The 22,888-nt window shown below is 32.0% G+C and overlaps 2 protein-coding genes across 2 annotated transcripts; one reads left to right on the forward strand and one right to left on the reverse strand.

The window, feature by feature from the left end:
- Positions 1-3,329: 3,329 nt before the first annotated feature.
- Positions 3,330-18,466, reverse strand: LOC129792317 (putative fatty acyl-CoA reductase CG5065). Its single transcript, XM_055831227.1, has 7 exons — positions 18,146-18,466; positions 13,383-13,621; positions 11,767-12,271; positions 5,714-5,912; positions 5,405-5,644; positions 3,775-4,032; positions 3,330-3,695 (listed from the first exon to the last, which is right to left on the reverse strand). The coding sequence occupies exons 2-7, from the start codon at positions 13,596-13,598 to the stop codon at positions 3,560-3,562; spliced, it is 1,554 nt and encodes a 517-aa protein (XP_055687202.1). The 5' UTR covers positions 13,599-13,621; positions 18,146-18,466; the 3' UTR covers positions 3,330-3,559.
- A 2,232-nt stretch (positions 18,467-20,698) lies between these two features.
- On the forward strand, positions 20,699-22,317 carry LOC129791515 (protein CDV3 homolog). The gene is made up of 4 exons (XM_055829672.1): positions 20,699-20,985; positions 21,082-21,354; positions 21,512-21,771; positions 21,843-22,317. The coding sequence occupies exons 1-3, from the start codon at positions 20,806-20,808 to the stop codon at positions 21,749-21,751; spliced, it is 693 nt and encodes a 230-aa protein (XP_055685647.1). The 5' UTR covers positions 20,699-20,805; the 3' UTR covers positions 21,752-21,771; positions 21,843-22,317.
- The last annotated feature ends 571 nt before the right edge of the window (positions 22,318-22,888 follow it).

Genomic DNA, 22,888 nt, shown 5'->3' on the forward strand with positions numbered 1-22,888 from the left:
GGTTTTTTTTCTTTAAATCTTCTGTATGTTATTCTATGAAACCAAATTACTTATTAATATTATCATTTAACAGCACGTTCAGAAACTTAAAAGGCCATAAAGTGTGTCTGTGTGTGTATAGGCAATACTCAGGGGCTCCAGTGCAATAATCTCTGTGAAAGGAATATCCTAAAACCGAATGAAATTAGATTTTCTTTTTTAAGATCTTTCAAAGAATGTTTAAAATTTAATTATTTATTTCCCTCATATAGAAGAACTTTGAAAGCTTTAAAAAGTTCATGTAGGTAATTCAATAATTTCGACGGAATGAAAATAAAAAAATGTAATTAATCCGAATAATTTTTAATAATACCTACTTCCTTTTATTTAAATAAGCATTTCTTTCTTTTATTGTCAGAATTCTTGCTTATTGTAGAAAACTTTACAGGTTGCAATAAAGAATAAATTTAAAAAAATTAAATAAGAACTTTTCAAAGATTTATTAAAGAAATATTTTTTTTTCTAATTTGAAAGTTATTTTTTAGTCTATATTTTCTCTTCAAATATTCTTTTTTTATTTTTCTTATAAATTGAGAGCAGAAGACAAAAACCTGTATGCTCGTGAATTTTTTCTAATAAGAGTCAACCATAAGAAAAATTTTATTATTCGTTTTCAATTTTTTTTGATTAAAAAATCTTCATTCACTTTTCAGTCATGACAAACCTTTTGCGTATAAATTTAATTTTAATTATTAAAAATTAAATTTAATATTATTCTAAGTTAAAGACTCAAGTCATAACTTGAGAAAAATAACCTCTTAGCAGATCATATTTATCAAATCACTTAAAGCCTTTGAATTTCTTCCTATGACATTGAATTGCAAGAAGCATTAATACAAAAATAAACTAATTTTATACAAATTACATTGTCAATAGAGCAGACCACACAGTATTCATAAAACTATGCGATATTTCACACCAAACTGCTACATTCAATCTTCATCAATAAAAAATTAAAAATCGAGCACTTTTAATGAAACAACTACAAAATTTTCCTAAAACGTGATTAAACGTTAAAATTCCTATAATAACAATGTTGCTAATTAATAATTCGCATTATAACCTGAAATGGTAATTGCGTGAATTCTAAAGAAAGTACATGCAGAAGCCGAAAGAATGTTCTTTGACATTGATTTCTTCGTATATACTTTGTAGCATTTATAGATAGTTCATGGGCATTGATTACGACTGAAGGTTATGTTTAGCTTAAAATAAAGTCTAAAAAGAAGATTTGCGTGATGGAATTGCCCTTCTTCTTGTTTCAAATAAAGGCGTATTAAATAACATTATTTTGACTCGCCGTTGGATGGAATACTTAATAATTAAGAAAGAAAAATGAAATATAAAAGCGGTCGCCTGTTGAAAAAAATTCTTTTTTTTTGCTCATCTTCTATGACACAATTTTAATTTAATTTGCATTCACGATAAAGACCCAGACAAGTGCCAACGAATTTGGTTTCTTGAATTAATCTCTTTTTCACTTTCAGCGAATCAGCAAAATATAAAAGATTTCTTCATGTCTTGATAAGAGTTGCTAAGAAGTTTAACAAGCAAATTAGACTAAAATTTTTACTTCGAGTCTCTGATTTTTCTAACAAAAAAAATCAGTTAATTTGGCTGATAATCAAATTAGCTTAATATTAAGGCAGGGAACGTCTATGGGGTTTGTGATTCTACAACAAACCATGGGGTAATGGAAGTGTGTTATGTTTTTTCTAATGATTAACTTTGAGTTTCTTTAGGTTAGGCCAAAGCCGTGGAAGAGACTAATTTTAATTGATCAAATTATATCTAGTTTAAACTTTGGCACAGGTTAATCTTTCCCTTGGAAAAAATACTAAAGAATACCTTCAGCAAATTAAATTTAATAAACAAGAATACCTACTATTCCTTAATTCTAAACAAGTTCATAGACCTCATGAATTATTTAAAAAAAAAACGATATATTAAGTTTTCAATTAATCACAATATCTGTGATTTCTTATACTTAAAGAAACTTGATCTATTTGAATTCTCGATAAAGAAGTTTCTGCTAAATGTATAATGATCACAATTATGATTTGAAAATTAAACAAGTTTCTGTAAATCTCTACTCTGTTTTAAATGCTATATTCTTGGTCTATAAACGAAGATTTTTGGCTGTAATAGTTTGGAAAAAAGTGAAGGATATTTCAAAGGCGAACAATAGGGGAACGTGGCCCAATTCGGATCTTTTGAATTCTCTATTACTTAAAAATGATAAAACTTTGAATCAAAAAAAGTTATGGAAGTTAAAAGAGCATTAAATGTGCTTAAAAATGGTACCAAATTTAAGAATATTTCTTTTTTATTTTGTACCATTTTTTCTCATTCTGCACGGACCTTTGAAGATCCGAATTGGGCCACGTTTCCCCAATAATAATTACTTACCTAAATAAAAAAAAACACGAATTATATTTTTTGTTGCCTTAAATATAGGTTACTGATTAGATTTTCAAGTTATTCATGAAATTAAAATAATTAATTATAAGAATTTGAAAAGAAATCTCTCATTCATCATTATTACAATCAATTTATTTGCAATGCAAAGAGAATTCTTTAATCAACCAGATATGATTTTTAATAAAATTATTCCTAATTAATTTTAATAATTATTCTATCTCCCTTTCTAATCAATTTACAGAATCAGTTTATTGAAATAAATACCTACAATGAATTAATTTGTTCGTTTTCTTTCAAACTTCATTTATGAGCTGAGTTAAAGATCTCTGTCGTTTGACTTCAGCTTGGTTAGATTCACTTATTCACTTCATTTTGAAGCCGTAAGTTAGGCTACAAAATATATTTATCGAAAGCAGCAAAGAGAAGTCAAAGAGAACAACAAACCGTGAGAAAAATATTAACCAGTCATGATTTACAGCAATCCCCGCAATTCCTCATAATTCATGAAATCTTGATATCTGATTTAATTTCTTGCTTTAAATGACTTTTAAATAAAAAAAATATTTTAAATCAATTGGAAAGCTTTAAAATTTATTTTTTAAATAAATAAAGTTATTTTAGATAATAAAGTCAGAGCAAAAATTACTTATCATACCCACATCTTGCTAATTTACTCTTTGAGTCAAATTAATAGACTTGAAGCTTTATCTATTGCGCAGAAGCGGACACCATTTCGAACATTTCGAAGAAAAAAATCATAAAATGAATATAAAACATCTAAACACGATCCTCAGCAATAAAACGTTACCTCTTTTTGCGTGTCACGTGAAATCAATCATTTAATCCAACTTGTGCCAGTCAAAAAACCATTTTGTGGTACAAAAACCTTTTATTAAGTCCTAAAGCTATGTCTTTTTCGTCTCACATGACGCGATTAATTATATATTTGCACATTGTATATAATATTGCGTTACTTATTTTACTAAATTATCAAACCAATAATACCAAAAAACAATATTTTAATAAATTCTTCTTTTTTTTCTTATCTTCTCAAGGTTTTGAATTTTTTCAGCTCGAATTTAATTGACTTTTTGTGAGCTTAATCAGCTAATATGGAAATCTCTTTCTTCTCGAAGAGACTAAAGAGAGGTTCCCGAAGACCGAAGGTGCCAAGAAGGGTCCAGATGAGTAATCCACTCAAGACAACCTTTGCCACAATATCCAGCACGTAGAGACTGAAAGGAATTATTTGGAAATTGTAAGAATTTGTTAAAACAAAAAAAGAGAATTTAGTGAAATTTTTTCAAGACGTACGCTTTGAGTTGCATTCTGGCTTTTGGGAGGCTCGTGAGAGGTTCCTTCAGGCAGTACTGTCTTCCACCGAGAATTGTCTTCTTCAGATACTCCATATTGTCGACAGAATCCATCTCCATCGTAAATACTCGCTCATCCAGAGAATTCAGCGTTCCCGGAAGACTTTGGAAGTTTTCAGATCGGAAATCCCATTTTCTTGTTGTGAAGAATTGCAAAATATCCAAACCATCGGAAATTCTCGTTTGAATTCTCACCATACTGAAAAGAATTTTTGTATTGGGAATATTTTGCATTAATTTATAATTCAAAGATTATTAAAATCAGTACAAACAGCGCTTCAAGGATATCTTCTATCTGTTACTTTAAAGTGTTTTTAGAGTAAAAGAAATATGCCCTCTGGGACATTTTATAAACGATCAATGCGTGGTTAAATGTTTATGTTGTTATGTTCAAAGGTGAGATAAAATTTAAGGAAGAGATTGAGAGATTTAATATAATTGATTTTATTATTATTTATGTTAGAGAAATTCACACAGAAAGCTGTTTGGGAACTTTTGATGTACCCACCTATCTTGTAAAACGTGTCTTAATGATTTTTATTTGCATTTAAATTAGGTAAGTTGTTTAATTTATTGCAGATCAATTGCAGAAAATATTTTTCCGATATATAATATGAGCAATCTCAGCCAATAATTGAGCTAATATCATTTATCAAGACCAATAATGCATTTTATATAAATTACTTTGTACTATTTAGTTCAGATAATTCTCATTTATTCGCATCTATTATTAATGAGGAACAATATTAATAAGCTCGTGAATATTTATTCCTTCCCCTCTGAAAATTCCTATTTTTCCGACAAGATAAAAATGTTCTTGTTTCTTTTTCAATTCAAAATTGAAATGTAAAAAAACAAATCTCTGCAGTTTCAGTGAAATTTCATGACATAATCATTAATTTTTAATCCCAAATCCCACAAATTAATTAAAAGAAAATTTCTTCATGGAAAAAAAGTCAAGTAAAACCTTGTATTAACACCCAAAGTAGAGGAAAAAAGCTTCAAAGTTGTCACTTTCCGGTTTATGTAACAAATTAATTTTTCACAAAAATAAAACTCCAAACATGCCACATTACAGGGACCCCGAAAAAATGTTGCAAAGGCAATAAAAGAAAAAGCTTCAAAATCAAAGCTTTTTTTTTATTACTTTGTCAAATTTATGCAAATTAGAAAATATGACACGATTTTTATTGCATTGAGCATAAAAAATGCAAGGTATTGGGTCCATGACATTTTTTTTTTGTTTCTTAGAAAACTCAACATTTCCAATGAGAGGTCCAAGACAAGTTGCGTGAAAGGTAAAAAGGCAGCAGCTTTATGGTAAACTTATTATTGCAGGTATTGAAAAATGTTTGAAAGGCCACACACAAGACGTGGAGAATTAGTTTATTAAAAGAATTGCTCAAAAATGCGAGATCTAACCCAACGTGTCAAACAAAGAGCAATTTTTGGGTGGTTTTGTTGCCGAAAGTGCCGAAAGGCTTGACGTGAGGAGTTGAATGAGTTTTTTTTTTGCTTTGCAAGATTAATAGGTAATAGGTAAGGTGGGGAAAAGCTCCGTTCATACTTACAATCGCTTCTGGCCGAGCAAGAGCATGAGAAAATCAATAAAATACGCTGGTAACCAGTGGAAGAAAATTATGGAGAGTGTATGGACGATTTTATTGGTTGTGATCGTTCCATTGGGATACCATACGCCAGCTTCAAATGGATACTCATACGCCACTTCCTTTCCTTTCTCCAGAACTTCGCCCCAAGTTAACTTTTTCCCCTCGGAGCATGTGATATTGTACACAGGCACGTCTTTGCTCCTACAAAATTATCAAAAAAGATTTTTTTGAAAATTATTTAAATAAAATTAAAAAGAATAAATTTATTACTTTGTAGTGGAGCGTCCTTGGTTGTAGGCAATAGTTATTAGACCATTGATGGCAATATCAACCGGGATGACTTCAGCACGATATTCTCCATTGCAAAGCATAGAACGAATGACTCCTTTTCCTCCTCCAACCATTATACCAATTGGTCCATTGAGACTGTCTACCCATCCTGGAAGGGGCTCCTCATTTGCTGGAATTACTTTACAACCAAAAAAGAAAATTTGTTAGAAAAATAAACTAAAATTCAGAAGAATTTTTCAAGAAAACTTCTAAACCCTTTTGGAGCTTTTTCGAAGGAGACGCCTGGGCATGAATTCTCTAAAAGTGAAAAACTCCCGTGATAAAATCCTGAAAGTTTTTGCGCTTTAAAAGAAACTTGAAAACCGGTAAAATCGGGATTAAGCTCACGTGAAGTTTTCCTCACTTTTTCCTTGCAAAAAGCCTTCAAGAGTTAATCACGAGAGTTTTTCCCTCTTATAGAATACAGCCCCTGGTAGACATTGAAACTCTTTTTGCAAAAATACATAATTCCCAAATTACAAGGCTTAAAATATTCATAACTTGTCAAATAAATTAATGCAAAATTAATTTAATAGCGACATAAACAGCATAAATATGCAAAAGCTTTTTTTCTTAAACTCTGATCTCTCTCCATTTAATTTGCCTTCTGCTGCTGTTTTAGGTGGCTATACCAACGAGGGATGGAAAGAAGTCAAAGAAATTCATTAAAGAATAAATTATGAAAGATTATTATTAGTTAAATTGACACTTCAATGGATACAGTAAAATAAATAATAACCATTTAACCGGTAGGTATTGTAGATTTTCATACGCCCACCCATTTTCAATTAACACATCTCACTGTGCGCGATCTTTTAGTGTTCTCCTTAAGATATCTTTTATGGATTTTAAGCAACTACCACAGAGGAGATTATTTGAGAGAGATAATTTAAATAAATCCGTCGTCTTTTATGAGCTAGGAAGCGAAAGTTGTTAGCCTAAAGAATACCTGAACCGTCACTTGTGATTGCTAAATAACTTTGAGGAGGTATCGAATATTGAGAAGCCATCGAAATACCACCCAAAGAAGTTTTCGTTATTGCGACAAAATTGCAATATTGCAAGTTTTGTAATTAATTAGGAAGACCAGGGGTGGATGACATGTTAGTCTTGTTGTCGTTTTAAACGTTTTAATCGTTTATGTAAAATATATTTCATATTTTTATTAAAAATAAACTTTGAGCAAGAACATGGTTGTATTTTCACGCAAACAAACTTTGCACAATAACACGATCAAGCGTCATTTAAAAACATAATTCTTTCGCCGCCAGTTAGTGGAATAGTATATTTGAATGTTGGCGAAGCCACGCGGGTTGAGGCTCTTGAGCAATTCACCTTATTTTGTGGGCTCTGGTGCAATTTAATATTAATAAAAGTTAGTGTGTGTCTGCACCATAAATACAAGTATCATGTTCTCCTCTATAAAGCCATCGTGATTGCCATTCATGTTTATGTGGTTCATGCTCAAAAACAACCTGCAGGAGTGAATGAGATGACTACAATTTACTATATATAGTAGGTATGTCTTCTTGCGCACTTGAAGGAAATTCAATAAATCGCGCATTCTTTTTGCAATTCACTTTTTTTTTATTCACTTCCCCACACCACGCGCAAATTGAGCTGCATTTCCCGAAGTACATAGCATAGCGCACAAACCAATACTTAAGGAAAAACCTCCAACTTAAAGAGCGTAAAAATACAAATGAATGTTGTTATTTTGCGAAAAGAGAATCGCACACAAGAAGTAGCTCTCGTGGAGAGTTCAAGTGGATTTTCTTCACAACTCAAAATTATACCTCAACGAGGCAAAATGATCGCTATACCCGCCTCAAAGTGAATTGCATTTGAATGGTGTTTGTATTTAGGCACAAAGAAAGTTTTTTGCAAGATTTTGTAATACTCCTAATGTCTTAGCTAAGATGGATTATTTTTTTTATGCCACACCACCGTGTTTAATTGCCACTTTATGGAATTATTGTTATTAAATCTGTATTAAAGCGTCGTGGTTATGTTTATTGTAATTTCTTTACATTTAGATTCGCGCAGAGTTGCTCTATACAGCTAAAATGTCTAATGATGAGGAAATTCTTGGGGTAACGGTTAGATTAAGATGATGAGTTTATGCAAGGTCGATGGAATCGTCACAATAATGATTTATGCTGACTAAAATTCATCTAAATGCTGACAATTCATCTAAAATTTTGTGCTTGGACACATTAAATAAAATTCAAGAGAATTACTCAATTTGCCTGAATTAATTCTAATACCTACCTACCTACATCATCACGGATAATATAGGTAGCAATTTATTGGAATTGTTAATTTTTTATTGACAAGAATTTATGAACAACTTCCTATTTATTTCATGGTCAAGTTAATTTTAAGCACAAAAAAATTCTGTATTGAAAATTGCAGCTTTATAAGAACGTTGAGAGTGGTAAAAAATAGTTCTTGTTAACTTCTGTTCATAGGAAAAATACAGTGAAGCTCCGCAGAAAGTTTTTTCTTGATTTTTTGCTGTGAATCAAAATTAAAAAGTTTCTCGAGATGCTAAAAAAATTGAATTTTTTTTTATAGGGACTCTGATAAATCAAAAATTTCCATTTCCAGAGTTCTGGGCAAGTCCTTACCTTAATTCAAAAAAAAAATTAAAAAAATATGTACGTTAAACGGTGCACAACTGTATGCTATTATTACAACCAGTTTAATTAATAGGTACGCGGCATTTTTTTAAAATTGACTGAAACAGATTGAAAAAAGCATCTCTCTATCTGAGAAAATTTAACAATATTCTAATTACCTACTAAAAGAATTTAAAAAAAAACTTAATTTTAGTGATTTTGCTTTGAAAAAAAAAAAAGATGTAAATCCAAAATAAATGCAGTGAAGTTGAAGAAAAACTTACAACAAAAACAGAGAGAATTTTATTGATCCATTTCATTCAATTAATTTTATTCTATAGGTTTTTTGTAATTTCTGTGCATCAGTAATTTAATTTATTAGTTCATTAGCATAACTTTTATGGAGTATTAACAGAATTCTAGAAGAGTATCTGAACATTAAACATGACATTAAAATGTAGGTACTCATAAATCATGAATATTAATAAACAAACAATTACCTACATAAAATCGTGACTTATTTTGTGTAAATAAGATTTAATCTTACAACAAAGGAGGAAAAGCGAGCTTTTTTATTCATTTTTTCCTTAACAATTTTAGTTCTTTTAAACTTAATGATTTTATTAATCTCACAATTCTAATTTTAATCTCTTCTTATTTTCTGTTATTTAACTTCTTGGACAACATAATTCAGAGCATTTCTTCAATGTTATATTGCTTTCCTTCCTAATACAAATCTTAATTAAATGAAACATAATTTATTTTGATGAAATCTATAAATTATTTCACAAATTCCGCATATTTTATCACCTCCTCATACTTAAAAGTGATATTTGTGTGCATAAAATAAGTTTTTAGTCTGCAAAAAACAACAACTTGGCACTATCTTGAGCAAGTTTTCTGCAAATGTTTAACCTCGTTTATTCATTGGTTGGTGTATCTTCTGTTTATATGCTACAGCGCATCGAGATCCGAGTCTGACGAAATTCCATGCGGTGTCGTTGCACAACATGCAATGAATTTCCTGTTCGGTATTCGAACTCAAGAACCGCATGGTGTTGCACAAAAAAAATGCATATAGTATGGCGAATAAACAGATTCACAATTCGCATTTTGAGACACAAAATATTACCTACAAACACGCGGAGAGCTAACCCGCGCAAATATTAGTCGTTTGGGAGCAAAATTGACTTATTAGGCATCGCGAATACGCAAAGCAAAAGTCGGGGAAGGAAAAGGTGTTTGATGGCGTTTAATTGCACAACATATAAAGGATTTATGTGAAAAACAACTGGCGAAACTTTGCAGATTTTCTCTAAAGGTAATTTATTTTCGTGTCAGAATTTATCCAACTTTGCACGAAAGGTTTTTTTTATGAAAATATGATTTCCCACTGTGCTATATAGCTATAATAAAAAGTTAAACAATGCTAAAATGTTACTTTTAGTACCTTTTGGAAAAATATTCTCTTTCAAATTCTCTGAATTCTTTGTCATTTAATTTAGACACTTTGCATTTAAACATTAAATAATGTATTTCCTACCTCCACATAAAACAACATTATTTTGTAATTCGTAGAGAAAAGTCGTGGGAACAACTTTTAGAAATTATTGAGAAATCGTTTCTTAATTGAAATTGTTAAATGATTGAATTTACTTGATCATTTTATTCTCATCATTCTGCATAATGCTTTGCAAAAAAAAGCATTCACAGCATCTTTATTTTTTGCAAACACCGCATCTATCACATTAAATAAACAAACACACCATTTCTTAGAAAAATTATGACCGAAAATTCAAATTAGTTGCTTTTTTTTCTTGCAAAATTTTGTTGAATTTGTTTTAGGAGAAAATTTGCATTTTGGAACCGGAAAAAAATTTGCAAGGTGAATGATCTGGCGCAAGAAAGATAAACAAAGAGGAAAAATGTTGAAAAACGTGATCAATTAATAACAAAATTAATGCATTTTATTTCATTATTAAAGAACCTCTGCGGAGATAAAGAGCGAAGATATAGGAAAAAGTTATTTTCAATCACGCCAATCGCCCTCACGTTTAGTTATTGACTCAAAATGGCAAACACTGCGGACGCAATCTTTGCGGTTTAAGCACAAATGATTCATGAAATCAATTTGTGTTTTACTTGTGGTTTGCAAAAGCACCACCAAGAGGTGTATTTGCACACCTCATCATCATATTAGAATTTAAAAAAAAGAAAGGTCTTTGATAAATCAAATACTATATGATTTCAACACTCTCCTAACAAGAGAATGTATAAGTAAATACTTGGTGAACTTTTTCATTTTTCTGCCACCTTTGGGAATTACCTAAATAAACTCTCGTGAACTTTTCGTGTAGAAAGTGCAGCAAGTTTAACAAGTCAGAGTGGATTAAAATATCACAATGGGTGAGGAAATTGATAATTTTTGACAGAAACGACAGACACATGGAGCTTTTGGGGAAAATATCATCCAACATTAAAAAGGATGATATACATGGATTAATGCAGTATTGACGCTCGTGATATGTAGAGTTGGTTAAATAAGTAGTTTTTAGATAAAGATGAATTCTGGGAGGCTAAAGTGTTGCCGGATAATGCTAAAAATGGATATTTTTATGCAAAAAATTTTAAAGTTTCCGCTGAGCTTTCTTTTCACTAATAGAGCTTTTTCGGGGGTTCTTTAACCCTCCGTTTGCCGTGAGGGGTTAATGATTGACCCAAGAAATATATTTGACGTTAAAATTACCTTTATGGAAATAATTTCTTTGGGTTAACTGTGTGAGAAGATTGTATAAAAAAAATTCAGAAAGATCGGATCTTATTAACAAAAAATGAGAATAAAAATTTAAAAAAAATGACGTAAATGACGTCAAAGTTATTTTTAATTATAATTTTCATGAAATTCTATTTTTCCTATAAAAAAGACTAATTATTTACAATTTACTGATCAAATTCAATAACAAATAAATCAGGAATAAGGATTTTGAGGAATTTAGACGAGAATATTACGAAATAATTGATCCCACTGTACCTTTCTAAATCATAAAACATTGTATAAAAAAATCACTAAAAAACCTTCTAAAAATCAAATTTTTGCTTAAAAATGTACTAAAGAAAATCCTTAGTAGGTATATACTTTAAGATATTTATTAACCGACGCTAGGGTCAGTCCTGTACCCCATTGCAAAGCGCGTAAGAATTCTAAGCACAGCCCACAAAAGGTTAAAAATATCTAAATCTTTTATCTATATCTTTTGCAACTCTTCCTCAAATAAAAAGCCACAATTCATTCATTGATATTTTGGCGTGAATTCAAGCACGTTAAAGTCACAATGCAATTAAAGAATGAAGAAAATAAATTAAGACACTCACCAATGCTGGGTCTCGCAATAACAACCGGCAAATTCGGGTATTCATTGCGAATGAGAATCTCAGCGAGGCGCTTGGAGTAGGTGTAGGTGTTGGGATGGGGCACAATGAGGTTCGGTGTAATGTTATCGAGTGTCTTCTCGTCCATCCATTCAGCGCATCGAATTAAATCATGCGGATTGTGGGGGCATTCGTAGACTTTCTCATGCAGCACCTCTTTGTCGCAGTAGCAGAAAGCCGTTGAGAGGTGCACGAGAACTTTGAGATTTGGCATCTTCCTGCACACATCGATGACTCTCTTTGTGCCCGTTGTATTCAAATCAATGGCATCTTTGAGCTTTGCTTCCATACGAAGGGTAGCGGCCATATGGAAGACAACTGTGGTGTTCTTGAGAACCCTATCGAGGGTTTCGCCACTCAGACCGAGACCATCGAATGTTACATCTCCCTGCACGGGTACCAACTTCTTCAGAACTTCGGGTTTATCCTCCCGAATTCGCTGAAACATCTACAGAAAAAAAGGAAATTTGCAACAACATTAATTTGCAAATAATTGGCAGAACTAAATTGCAATTTTTTGTTGTTGTAATCTTGCAAATTTTGCACAAGTAGAGAAAACGCTCAGTCTGTCCATGAATTAATTGCATTTGAAGAGGTGAATTTTGTAAAATGTTTTGCTTAGTTGGTGCTTAGCTAAAAACCCCCCAAAAGCGCGCCAAAAATAAACAAAGTAAGGAAATAAATAAATTACATGATGAAATGTTCCCTTTCACAATCTTCACGATAAATCTCACACAGTGTTCAAAATCTAAGCAAATCTTTTCTTTTCTTTTTGAACAACTTTGGTCAATTTTTATGTAATTCTGGAGTATGTTTTGGAGTTTATTGATTTACCAAAAGAAAAAATTTCGTACAACAAGTACAACGGGTTGAGAGCACTCTAGAGGATTGATGACGAAAAGTTCAAGAGCACAAAAAATGCCCACTCTCTGGAAACTTTCTTAAGAAATCAACACACACATACCTCATAGAAGACCTCTTGAAATTTCCCTGCTTAAATACTTTTAATCGATTCGATTGGTGAACAAATACACCACGTACAGATCATCCAACTTTTCTTTCGCGTTATTTGTAGAGAGTCGCGCGCTTTTTTCGGTAAATTTTTGGCCAAGTTGAATTTTCGTTGAGAAATGCACAAATCTGAATTTTGAATGCCCAAAGAAATTGATACTTTTTGGTCTTTTTTGTAGTTTGATTTGTTTGATTTGCTAGCTGTGATTTTACGCTCCCGCAGCCAAAACTAAGCAGTAATTAGCACTTTAAAATGTTTTATTTGATTTACTTTTTTTCACACATTGGAAAATTATGAGGAATTAATGTTTATTCATAAAATAAACCTAATGGGACATTTTTTTAAAAATAATTTTTACTTTCATTCTTCGGGGATTTTCGTAAGTTAAGTTTGTGCCTTAATTTAGTATTCATTTATTTCTTTTAAAGAGAATATTTTCTTTGAAACCCTTAAAATATTCTTACTACTTTCTCAAGCATAAAATACTTTTTATTCCTTAGTTTAAGGAAATTAAAAAGCTTTAACAATTATAAGAAATAAAACTTACAGGAAGTTTAAACATATCCTCCAGTCGGGATTCAGGAACACGTCCACGTTTCGGGCGCATCAGGATGAAAATTTCCTTAAGGTCAGAGCAGGAATAGAGGAGCTTTTCTATCAGAACTTTTCCCATAAATCCCGATCCGCCGGTTACAAAAATACTCTGACCCTTGTAGAACTCATTTACATCCGATTTCATGGTCGTACTATTGGAATTCATCATTTTTTCTCACAATGCTCAATCACCTGTAAAGGAAAACATGATGGATTAAAATTTGCAAAAACAAAAAATATATATTTTAATTCAAATCTCTATCAAACAGAAAATATTTTGTCAAAATATTCCAGAGAAATTGGCAAAAAATTACTTTGCATAGAATTTTTGCATAATAATTTCAATGTCAATTTTTTTTCGCGAAATAAATGACCTCTGTCCACCTTTGCAAAGCAATTTTTTCGGGGAAAAAATGTGTATCACGCGGATAAGTCATCATCAACGGCGTCTTGCATAAATAACATAGGAGAATTAAATAAGACAAGCCAAACAAAAAACATCCATCATGAAACTTTCAAAAGAGGTGAAATTAATCGCCATGAATACCAGACAAAAAATCAGTCTTGTGGTTTGATTTTTCTTCATTCAGCTTTACCTCCACTCTGTGCCAGACTAAACAGCATTTAGGAGGTGCTACGGCCATAAACAAATCTCCATTTTTTTCTCACAGCTACAAAATATTTATGCAAGTGAAATGAGCTAATAAATCATTTTTTTAATAAACTCTTCAAGGCGATGTAAAAAAAAGTCTCCAATAAATTTCTGAATAAGTAGCAAAATTTGTCAAGAAAAAAAATTTAAGGATTCCCCAAAATGATTCACCTTGAACGGAAAACTTTTATTATTAATTTATTAAGCAGAAGCTTTACTGCCTTCAAAGAATTTTCTCGTGACAAGCACCATTCATCATCGTTATGTAAGCAAAAAGTCAATGACTTTTATGCTATATTTTGCGTCATACATTTAATGATCATTTCTGTGTGGATTAGAAGCTACACACAACTATTAAACCTACTAAAGGTATCAAATGAAGCTTTATCTGAGAAAATATCTCGTACAATCTCTAAAATTTACAAAACAAATAAAAAAGATTTCCTTCTTTTTACAATAATATGTTTTTTTATGATCAAATTCAGTGCCGGCGATGCAGTATGCTCTATTCACAACATAAAAGTAATAAAATATTGTGAATTTTGTTTTGGATTTTCTAATAAAAATAAATAAATATTATTTTAATGGTCATTTGGTGGTCCAATTCAGAGATATTTTGGAAGGAAAAGTATAAAGGAGTTTATCGTTTTTCACACAGAAAAAACCTTATAAAGAAACCTTTTGAGGAAAATGGAGACACGTATAATATTGTAGAAAATCAAAAAAATAAAAATAAAATAAATTGTCGTGTCATTTCTTCATTTTCTACTGGAAAAACCTGGAAAAAACCTCAAAAATGTAAAGAATGACGTCACTGTGTTGTTTTTCAATTCCTTTTATTCAAGAAATGTTAAAATTCTTCTTTGTTATAGTCGTTAAAATTCACTGATTAAACATCAAGGCATATGCTGCATACATTGAAAAAGAGAAAAATTACAAATGTGACGTCATTCTTCGTATTTTTTGGCAAAACCTTGTTGATTTTTTCCCAAATGATTCCAATGATGGGAAGTTTGACGATTTCTTACCATTTCTATTAAATTACGAATTTTCTGATTGTTTCCTCGAATAAAAGATTTTCCCGTACAGAAACGAATAAACTCCTTAAGAGATATTTTGAAGAAAATAAATTGGATGAAATAAGGCTGAAAACATATCCCATTTTCACATATCATATTTCAATTTAAATCTTCTTAAAAGCTCTTGGAAGTGCTTTTTCTTGGGTTTTGATTCTCTTTAAATTTTACTCAAAATTATCTTCCAAATAATACTAAATTGCATTAAGATTGAAACACATTGTGCTTGTGCGTACCCACAAAAAAGATTCCCTTTACTTTGAATGAATAGAAAAAAAAATTGTAAAGCCATCAAATCTTTATACATTATTATTTTCCTAATGGGTACTGACAAAGCAAATTTTGGAACGCTCTTCTTGAGCGACTTTTGCAAGACCCAAAACAAAAACACTTTCTATTTCCCATTGATTTGGGCGACAGACTTGAAGAAGAAAATCACTGTGTCATCCATTGTTGTCTCCAAAATAATATTAAATTAATGTCTATTTACTTGAGAAAGACTTCTCGTTGCACAATCCCCGGTGAGACCTCGTGAAGCAAGTTATTAAGTTCCGGATAATTCGCACAGGTATTACAACTTTTTTTTTCATTACTATTTCTCACTGATTTATGATCTCTTCATGCCATCTCCTCACATTAAATGGCTTATGGGGCGGCTACAATGATGTTCCAAACAGCATGACCAAGATATTTAAAGTATAGAAGAAGAACAAATTGTTCCAACTAATTGTTCTCTTGAACAGACAGTGCAAAGTTTAATGATAACTCTTAGAATCTGATATTTTTTTGTTATTAATTCTCCTCTCGCAGGTTGGATATTTTTTATAATCATAAATACATGCTATGTATATATACATTTATGATTTAAACTTTAGCAAAAAACGTGCACATAGCACTTGAGTTCAAGGTGACTATATCATCAATGTGTGGGTATGTAATTACAGCGTCACGTCGATGATTGAATTGAGTGAGAAAAATATTGCAAAAAAGCTTCACACGGAAAATGCACGAAAGTGTTGTCTTTTTTCTGCACTTTCCCACAATTTATTGGATATAATGGAATTGTTTGAATTGCAAGCAATTTTAGCATTTTCCCCGTTTAAACAGGATGCTGTCATCACAGCCTCCCGCACGCTCGCGCGAAAAATAAATTAAGAAAATAAATCAAAAAGCAATATTTTGAGCGCACAAATGCATTTTCAAATCATAAAATTCATTCAATTGAAATTCATGCAAGAGTTTTGTGTGTCAGCAGTAGATGCAGAGGGGCACTTGACATTGCTTTTTAAAAGCCATCGCGTGAAGTACAAAAGATTCAATGCACACAACAGGTGCTAATTTAATCATCATATGGCACCGTGTTTTTCTTGCAGAAAATTGCAGTGTAATAGCAACGTGAAATTGATTTATTAATCATTTACTTTACTCTCTATTACTTTTGTGTCTCAATAAAAACCATTCGTCCCATTCGTCAGCAAATTTTGATGTTTTTATGTATTTAACGTGCCAAAAAAGGTGATAATAAAACGCAAAATGATCTTCAAAATTACATCAATTTGAGGAATTTCGGCGAAGAACAGAAGGCGAATAATTAATTTGATTTTATGTGTTTTTTTTTTAAATTATTTTTTACTGAAGATATTTTTAAGACTTTTACTACGGATTCGTTGAAATAATTTTTTTTTCGTTGATCGAAAGGTGAGAAGTTTAGCTATCAACTACAATCAATCTCTCAGGTGGAACATCATTGAAAATGTCGGAAAATTCCACCGACTTTATTTACCCCACTGATGGCTATATTTACCCACCGAGTTTTAAAAAAAAAGCCAGAAGCGGAAGGGTTCAGGAAAAGCTCGAAAATTCATATTTCCCGTGGAGATAAAGAAAAATAGTTTGAGACAAACTTGTAGGCCAGGCAATTTCCTATGAAAATGACCTATCGAGGAAATTTTCTTGCCCTTGTGTAATCCTGCAGATAATGATTTATGCTAATTGACTCTTTTTACCCCAGTCTTTCCTATAAATTCTTTTGGCGATTTCTGAATATAAAAACGAATAAACTCCTTTTTTGAATATTTCTTTAAGGATCTAAGAAAAATTTTCCAAAAGAAGTTTCGCTATTAGGAAGAATAAAAGTTTGTTTATTTTATTAAATGACAATTAATTTCACTTCTCGTGCATACTTTTTTTTTGGTATTTGACAACCCCTTTTAAGATAAAAATCTTGAAAAAGAATTTTTATTGAGAAACAATAAAAATCTTCGCTTCTAGAGCTTTCTTTCACTTCCCTTCAATTTAAATTTGTTATTTAATAAAATAAATGAGATTTTTATGGTGCACTAAACCTTCTCTGGGCCCTTTCCTTTCTCCATGAAATACCCAAAAACACAACATGTTCTCTAAACACTTTCCCGCCCAAAACAGTTTTCTTGGAGTTTCTTATACAAAACACATGTGCGCTTTTATTGTTAACAATTCTTTTGCACAATACAATGAATATAAAATTAAACTGTACAACAACCATCTAATGGTTGAAGTGAAACTCTTTTTTTTACCGCCGAATGAGCAAAAGTGAGGCACAAAAAAAGTTTTTTTAAAATAAACTGTAACACAGGTACGACTAAACTGTCTCAAAAGAACGCTTTATACGTTCCATTGAGCATAGCTTCGTGTGTGCGAGTTTATCTTGTGTCTTGTGCAATTGCACGTGGAATTTTTCCCGCAGAAGAGGAAAAGAAAAGTTGTATATAGAGACGATTAAATCAAGGGCAATTTAATATAGAGTAATATACATATACACAGACCGGATAAACATGCTTTAGTCTAGACCAAATGGCACAATTCTCCCATTTGGCGGAAAGGAAAATTTGCGGAAAAAAAGATTTTTTTTATTAAATGCAAATTAATGAAGAGAAGTGAAAGATAATTTTTAGAGGTTGGGTCAATCTCTACGCGAGGTTGAACCCAACAATGCACAATTCAAATTACCTTGCTAGGCGTTCAAGTTTTCTTCTTCTACACAACCCAAGGAATGCTTCCCCTTGAAATGGCCAAAACGAATAACTCGCGAGCTTAAATCGCACCTTTAAGAAACTCTCGCGCAATAAAACTGCGACACTTTGTGTATATAAATTAAAAAATCAGTGTGCAAGATGTTGCAAAATAATATCACTTGGACACTGTGCAGAAATTTTTCCGCTAAACAAGATGAAGATCTTTATGGGCACACAGCGTAGTTAGGGATCGCGCAGACAACTGCTTCTGTACTCGGCGTACCAGCGAATAAATACCAAATGAAATTGAAACTGAATTTTCCTACTCGGACTCACGACGTCTCACACACGGTGGAGGGAATTTTGCGATTCCGCGAGAGAGAGACTTGAAATTCCGCACATGGAGCTGGCTCCACCATTAGATGTGTGTTGTTGTGAGACGCCAGAGACGCCTAAAATCCACATTCTTCTCTCCCTATATGAGCTCTTTGTGCTTGGCCATCCAGGTGGATCTCTTCGGTGATTGCACGGAAAAATTACTCCTAAAATTCAAATCTTATACTCTCACGCAATGATTTTCCTGCTCATTTTCAGTTTCTTTTCATTTACTCACCGTTAAGGAAATTAAATTGTTAATTTAGAGACATACATGTATGATGAAAGATATTGGCAAAAGTCTTCATTTGAGGTGGTAAAGTATAAGAAAAAAAAATAGGGCGGAGTCTTTTCATTTGGCGAAAGACCAACCAAAAAACAATAAAATTTTATTTAATTAATTTTTAATTTCTTAATTTCGTTGTTACACTTTTTTATAAATATCCTTGTCTTGATAAAAACGTAGCTCATTATACCTAATTAAATTTTATTTAAATTTAAGAAGAAACAGTAAAAAGGAAGAACTTACAATTCAATTTTCCTCTGTAGCACTATCCAATTATCTAGCTAATTTAATTGTTTTTCTTAGTATAGATGTTAAAATTTCTTCGTTATTTATTTTTTAACCGCAAATTACTTTAAATTGGTAATTTAAAAGATTTTTAAGGCATTGAGTGTGAAGAGAATTAATTGAAAGAAAATCATAAAATAAAGAAATAAAAATAAATTACAATTAAAAGCTCACGACAATTTTTAATGATTTTCGTATGTACTTAATTGATTTCCTAGAACTTTTCTTTAAATTTTTCTGTATAAGCAGGAATAAATAATTCTTTCCTTCAGAATTAGATAATTTTTAATCGAAATGTAATGTAATGTGTTCTTCTCATTGAAAAATTTCAGAGTTAATAGCGAGGGTTAAATTGTAAAAACAACTATATCCGCGCTTTAGCCGCTTTTACAATTTAGTCCTCGATATACTGGAATTTATATTAAATGTTTAGCAAATAGTTAAAAGATATAAGAGAAACCAACATTATGGTTTAGTTTCTTTCTAATAATTGTATTATAGATGCTAGGTCCTATTCAGCGACCAAGAAATCCTTGAAATTGTTGTAATTTCAGAAGAAATTCTTAAATTTCAATCAAGGATTTCTTAATCGCTGAATAGGGCCAATTGCTTAATTTTATAATGATGTTTTAAGTTCTGTAAATCTGTGATGTAAAATTTATATTCAAAGACCTATTAATCATGCATAACATGATAATTGGTTGTTGTTGTTGGCGCTAGCTTAATCAACAATAAAGCAACATAGCAGATCAGGAAATGTGTGTTTAAACTAAAGTTTTGATAATTCAGAAAACTTGGTTTTTCTTTATGCTGAACCATGGTGGAGTCTTTTCTTGCATTTTCATTATTGAAGAACATCCCATTACAGTTATAGAAGAACATTCATTAATTAGAAGATCTTCAGTGTTTTATAAACTAAAAAAAACGAAAAATAGCTGAATTATCCTGCCTTAAAAACATGTTGGGCTTCTGTGCAAAATCCAGGGTTTCCTATTCGATGAAATGTATGGTAACTGCCTAAGAATTACATAATTGGCAGTTACCATACATACCATAGGATAAGCAATATTTCAATTAGATGCCAAAGAGTCGATTAACACTTCTGCTTAAATTTTGGAACGATTGTTACCCCAATTTTTCCTAAATCTTTACTCCTACATAATATTAAAGACAATTAAGCGTTTTGCCCACCACGTATGGCGTTAATTTTCCTTATACATTCGTGATGCAATATGTTTATCTCCTTCCTTTCTTACATAATGTTTAGAACATGAATTAATGCTCAAGCTGATGATTACAAGAAAACAGATAATTGTATTCTTTGCACTCCTTATCGGATAATTATTTTGTCTTTGCAAAAGAATTGTTAAGACTCATGCAATTGTGACAATCAAGATAGTGGATTATGCAAAGAAAACTGAAAATATATACTTTAGAAAACTTGATTTAAAGGATAAGATGCCTTCAAAACAATAGAACTTCTTATGTGAAAAATTTTCTATTCAAATGACAGTTGATATAAATTAACGGCCGTTTAAAAGTCACAACATCCAAACTTTTCGTTAACACGGCGAAAGAGGCGAGAGCAGGCGAATTTGTCGTTAGAGAGAGGTTTAGACGACGTTGTGAAGAAGAAGAGTCTCGTGTCAATTTTTCCTGGAAAAATCCTGGTGTTTGTCCTCCCTTCCTTGTGCGAGAAACGTGCTAAAATGGCAGATTTGGACGATTTCTTTGCAAAGAAAGACAAGAAGAAGTCGAAAGGGAAAAAATTTACAACAGCGGAAGAGCTTGTTAAAAAATTAGAAGATACCACGTCGAAGAAGCAGCAGGAATCGAAAACCAAGACTCGTGGGCCCGGCAACGAGGAGGAATATAACAATCAGCAAAATGTAAGTTTGTCCCTTCTTCGTGCATTTAGCATTGTTGAGCATTTAAAGCTTTGGGAGGATTTGGTCATGAAAAATGATAAATTTGCATATTGGCAGGAGGATGAGTGGAAGGACTTTGAGGAGGAGCGTAAGGATTATTCGGGACTCAAGATTGGGCAGTTGACGCTTAGTGAAGATGACCAACATACAGATGGGGATCAAGGTTCGGAAGCTCAGAGTGACACAGAGGGCAATGCTGAGGGTGGCGATCGCAAGACTGGCCCCTGGAAGGCTGTTATGGAAGTGGCACCTCCGCAGCCACCGCCACCACAACCACAGCCGCCTCCACAGCAATCCAACATCTATAGACCTCCGGCTCTACAGTCGGCGGTAAGTTTGCAAAAACCCTTCAATATTCTTCAAATTTTAATTTTAATTATGCTCATTGTGTTTGGGAATGGCATTAGTGATCAATTTGGGAACATCAAACGGGCTAATAAGCGCTGGAAATGAGTGATGGGTATTTAAAGATAAATTCTCTTTGCAGATGGCCAAGGTGAAATTGCGTGATGTGGGAAAAGGTGTAGCCCCGGATATTTCCAATGAAGAATACTTCCCATCCCTTGGGTCAGCCCCGCCAAAGCCGGAGCCGCCCAAGAAGAAGCTGGACCCGGGCTTCGAGGAGGTGAAACACGGCAGTCGGTCTGCACGACCAACGGAAGTGGCCAAAAGCTCACCGGTCACCGTAGGAAATCGTTTCCACTCCCTGGCTGGAGATGCTAGCTAGAATCTTATGACAATTTGCAAGTGAGTTTGCAATTTAACTCAAACAAAAAAAAAAGAATTATACGTTAAAAAATTTTCTTGCAAAAATGCAGGTTTAATATGATTTTCCCGAAGGCGCTTCGTCATTGCTATAGAGATGAGAATAAAATAACAATATATATCACAAGAAAAGAGAAAATATTAAAAGAAGGTATATCTATCGTTGAAAGCATGTGAGGGGGATACAGGATATTTGAGATGTCTTCACAGATCCTGGGTTTAATATTTCAGCTATATATAAGCCAGACTGTGGAAGGAAAATTTCGTTCGTGCATGAAAAATAAACATCCAAACTAACTTTTTTTTTGAAACCCACTTTGAGAAGGAAAAGAAAAGAACGTTTAAGAAAAAAATTTCGAGAAAAGCATTTTGAAGACAAAAGGACATTAATATGTTGCTGGGAGGTACATAAATTATGGAAGAAGAAAAAACGTGCATATTAAATTCAAGTGGTGTGTGGTGTAAAGAAACAACTAAAAAAAATGAATTATTAAATAAAAATACCGTGATATATTTGGGAAATCACAACTATGCTTTTATTTTATTTCCCCCAGCCGAATTATCTTTTATGTCTTTTATCTTTCTGGATTATCTGCTGATGGGAATGAACCTCTTGGAGAATTTTCTGATGCTCTATCGTAACCACTTGAAATTGAAAGTGATTAAATACGTCGGGACATTAGACAAAGGTAAATGAGGTGTTGGAAAGATAGGAATTATAAAATCTCTTAAAATGTCTTCAGGTAATAACACATTAGCTAAAATTCAAGGTAAGGTAAAAGGGGGTATAGGATCAAATTTATTTTCTCCTGAAACTGACCATAAAGTGATTTTTCTTCAGTTTATAAATTATGCAGAAAAAGGTCAAAAAGGACAAAAGCCAAATGAAATATTAATGTGTTCTTATGGTTTACCTACTCCAAATTACCCTTAAAATCCTTAAAATTCAAATGAACTGCCTCATTTTGTTTCTTATTCTTTTAATTCTCAAAATATTTCCAAATTGGGAACGATTCTGTGAAAAATCTTTTTTAGTCTTTTCTTTCAATTTAACAGTAGTTGCAAGATTATTGGTATTCTGTGAAAAATATTGTAAGAT

The sequence above is a fragment of the Lutzomyia longipalpis genome, chromosome 3, assembly GCF_024334085.1.
Source record: "Lutzomyia longipalpis isolate SR_M1_2022 chromosome 3, ASM2433408v1".
Classification (NCBI taxonomy): Eukaryota; Metazoa; Arthropoda; class Insecta; order Diptera; family Psychodidae; genus Lutzomyia; species Lutzomyia longipalpis.

Bases quoted from the DNA above. Each gene is read 5' to 3' on its own strand.
- LOC129792317 (XM_055831227.1), bottom strand. From the start codon at position 13,598: ATGATGAATTCCAATAGTACGACCATGAAATCGGATGTAAATGAGTTC. The intron at 12,272-13,382 runs GTAAGTTTTATT...TTTTTTCTGTAG, and splicing joins AGGATATGTTTAAACTTCCT to ATGTTTCAGCGAATTCGGGA. The intron at 4,033-5,404 runs GTAAGTATGAAC...AATTCTTTTCAG, and splicing joins TTGCTCGGCCAGAAGCGATT to TATGGTGAGAATTCAAACGA.
- LOC129791515 (XM_055829672.1), top strand. From the start codon at position 20,806: ATGGCAGATTTGGACGATTTCTTTGCAAAGAAAGACAAGAAGAAGTCG. The intron at 20,986-21,081 runs GTAAGTTTGTCC...GCATATTGGCAG, and splicing joins AATATAACAATCAGCAAAAT to GAGGATGAGTGGAAGGACTT. The intron at 21,355-21,511 runs GTAAGTTTGCAA...TTCTCTTTGCAG, and splicing joins CTCCGGCTCTACAGTCGGCG to ATGGCCAAGGTGAAATTGCG.